Raw genomic sequence first — 3,349 nt, forward strand, 5'->3', positions numbered from 1 at the left:
CCTGCACCGACTTGGTCCAGTTGTACTGCTTCTTGCTGAGAGCGTACTGGTACGACTTTACGCGGTACAGCGTCTCCTTCCATGCGCCCGAGGCGTTCTCCTTCTCCTTCGGGTGGAGCAGGTCGTTGGTGCGCACCTGCAGGAACTTTGTCAGCCAGGCGACCTCGTCGACGTTGTGGCCGTTGATCTTGAGCGTGCTACCCGAGCTGCCCTTGGCATCGGCCTTGAACGACGCGTTGGTGGTCTTGATCAGCCCAGCCAGTCCGTCGGCGTCCGATCCAGTGCCGTGCTGGATGCCGCAGTCGTACAGCTGCGCGCGGCTGATGCTCAGCTTGAGTCCGAGCTGGTCCGCAAGCTTCTGCGATGGGTTATAGTACATGCTGTCGCGGATCGCGTCCTGCGCATTGCGGAACTTTGCGTCGGACTTGCCCAGCTTCGACCACACCGAGCAGTATCCGTCGAGCCCGCTGGTCGAGTCACTGCCGGACTGGGCATACTTCTTCAGCACACCGTCGTACTTGCTGAAGGAGTCCTTGCCGCCTGTCAGCTTGTGGTACTGCTGGACCACCTCCCATGCGTCGGCGGTGCCGGTGCAGAACCCAGAGATGCCAGAGGTGAACCCGCGCCCGTCCTTGATGTTCTCGCAGTAGTCGTAGTGGAAGTTGGTGTCGCCGTTCTCGTAAATGTTGGTGATCTTGAGCGCAAGCGTCTTGGCGCAGGCGTTGTTGCCCGAGGCGGTGTCGGCAGCCGGCGCGGCAGAGGCAGCGGCTGCGAGGAATCCGAGGGTAAAGGCAGTGATCTTCATTGCTGGATGCAGGTGGGGGTGAGAGGCTGGTGTGGAATTGCTGGCTGGTGTTGTTGGTAGTGAAAGTGTGATGTCTGCGAGGAACGCCTGTGCTTTTATATTCGCAGCAGCACATAGCTACCGGGTGGTGGCTACATTCAGGAGACCTGAGTGGGCTTGGCGAGCGCACGCTGAAAAGCCTAGACAGCAGGCTCCGACCGGGTCTCCAAAAATACGCATCGTAAATGGAAACGAGATGAGATGCCAAGAAGCCTCTGTGGGTGAAAGCGATGTCCACAAAGGAGAAGCTGGGCGATCGAAGGATTCGGTTGATTGCCGTTCGCTGCAGGCCAAAAATAAATGGCGGGTTCAGCACACTGGGCCCTGCTTCCGGTCCTTGGCGCCGGGATAGCCAGCACTCAGACGGCAGGCTTCTGGACGAGTCTCGCTTTGCACTGTTTTTTTTTGAACCAGCCATCGCTGGGGGGTACATCAATGCGAGCAGTTTGCATGTCGGCAAGCGTGGGAGCTTGTGGGCTGTCGGCAGAGAACAGGCAGGCCAAAGGAATCGGGTCATAGGCATCCCACTCCAAACCACTCCAGTGGTCCCGGTCTTAGTCACCAGCTCCTGTACTGGGCCATCGCCAACATCGAGTCGATCCTCTAAGCACCGTAAGCAGACGGTCTGGTGAGGAATATCGCTTTGTGCTGCTTGTGCCTCGTTACGAGAGCGAGCAGTGGCAGTTTAGTAATGCGATGTCCGTTACTAACGCAGTTGTCCTGGAGCGCCAGCCAGTCACGCTGGTTCAGGATGCGTGACTAAAGCCCCAGCCGAATGACAAATCGGCCACCAAATCCTTAATAATCACCACACTGGCCCGATCTGCATAAAAAGCGCTGATTTTGGCACTGCCGGTTCTTTGTCTCCCAGCTTTTCAGCCACTCCCAGATCTTCTACACATCCCTTGTATTTCTACAGCAACAACGCCAACAACGCCAACAACACCAACAATAGCACAAATGTCCACCACTACAAAAATCACTAAGCAGGTCTCGCGAATCATCACTGCACACCGCCAGCGCGAAGGCGGCGGCTTTGTCGTGCGCCGCCCAGTACCGTCCGGCAGCCTGGACATGGTTGACCCTTTCCTGATGCTCGACCATCTCGGCCCGACAAAGTATGGACCCGGCGAGGCTGTCGGTGCTCCCGATCACCCACACCGTGGCCAGGAGACGATTTCGTACGTGCTGGAGGGCGAGATTGAGCACCGTGACAGCCACGGCAACCACGGAATTCTCAAGCCCGGGTGGGTTCAGTGGATGAGCGCAGCATCCGGCATCATCCACAGCGAGATGCCGACCGAGAAGATGCTCAAGGAAGGTGGTGTTATGCACTCCTTCCAGATCTGGGTCAATCTGCCTGCCAAGTACAAGATGACGGCGCCTCGCTACCAGGATGTTCCGCCCGAGAACATCCCCACGTTCACCTCCAGCGACGAAAAGACCCGGATCAAGGTCATTGCAGGCAAGGTTGAAGATGTCACTGCCAACATCGACACGCGCACGCAGATATTCTTCCTGGACCTGCGCACCACTGGGCGGTACGCGCTGGATCTCCCGAGCGGCATGGACGCAATGGTGTACAACTTCCACACAGAGCCGATCCTGGTTGGCAACGAGAAGGCAGAGGTGAAGGAAGGCCAGATGGCTGTCATCAAAACCGACGGGCAGCCGATTGACTTTGAGGCTGCTGGGTCGGAGGAGGCGCGCGTTCTGGTCCTGGCCGGCACTCCGATCGGCGAGAAGGTTGCCCGCTACGGCCCATTCGTCATGAACACCAGGGACGAGCTGTACCAGGCGTTTGAGGACATGGAAACCGGGCGGTTTGGATCCATCCCCGGTCAGATGGAGCGCATGCAGCTAACGGACTCTGCCAATGCAGCCCGTGCGAAGGCTGGCAAAGAGTAATAAGATAGTCTATCGAAGTAAATAGTTAGATAATGCGTTCACTGCTTATTTCCATCAAGCAGCCTGTGCGAAAGTTGCAGCGTCATAATGGCAGGAATACCGGAAATATGATTATAAATGTTTTGTGACTAGTGTCGCGACCCCTATTTAAAGGTCACGAGCTTCGTCTACTCGCCCAGGCACTAATCAATTGATGGGGACAGTTAATATTATTAGACAAGAAGAGATGATTCCTCCCGGGTCACTCCTGGAGTGATCCGGTGTCTATTTTATAGCCTTAACTATGTGGCCTCGCCTAGGGTGATGAATCAGTCTCATCATCTGTGATCGGCTGAGTCGCATAAGCATTGGCTTTGAGTGACTGTGGTGTGATCACCACACTAGCGCAGAGTATGAAAAATATATGGTTCCAAAGTATACAACAGTACCATCAACCCCTGCAAACCTCAACTCCTGCAAGAATCTGTGGAACCGAGCAATTCCAATACCAGTGGCAACGAAAACTACAGGCATATCCGATGAAAGCGGAAGGTGGAAAAGCCGTACGCTGGGAGATGCGACACAGATACACAAGCACTCGACTCCAACGATGCTAGA

General features: G+C 55.8%; 2 protein-coding genes across 2 annotated transcripts; one reads left to right on the forward strand and one right to left on the reverse strand.

Moving 5' to 3' along the window:
• On the reverse strand, nt 1-805 carry DL89DRAFT_272639 (lysozyme-like protein; the record flags this gene model as incomplete). Its single annotated transcript, XM_040888999.1, has 1 exon — nt 1-805. A coding segment is annotated over one exon (805 nt), but the record flags the coding sequence as incomplete, so codon positions are not given.
• Nucleotides 806-2,102: 1,297 nt separating this feature from the next.
• DL89DRAFT_272640 (RmlC-like cupin) lies at nt 2,103-2,851 on the forward strand (the record flags this gene model as incomplete). Its single annotated transcript, XM_040889000.1, has 1 exon — nt 2,103-2,851. A coding segment is annotated over one exon (650 nt), but the record flags the coding sequence as incomplete, so codon positions are not given.
• Nucleotides 2,852-3,349: the final 498 nt, after the last annotated feature.

Source organism: Linderina pennispora, assembly GCF_002104995.1.
Source record: "Linderina pennispora strain ATCC 12442 chromosome Unknown DL89scaffold_118, whole genome shotgun sequence".
Lineage (NCBI taxonomy): Eukaryota > Fungi > Kickxellomycota > Kickxellomycetes > Kickxellales > Kickxellaceae > Linderina > Linderina pennispora.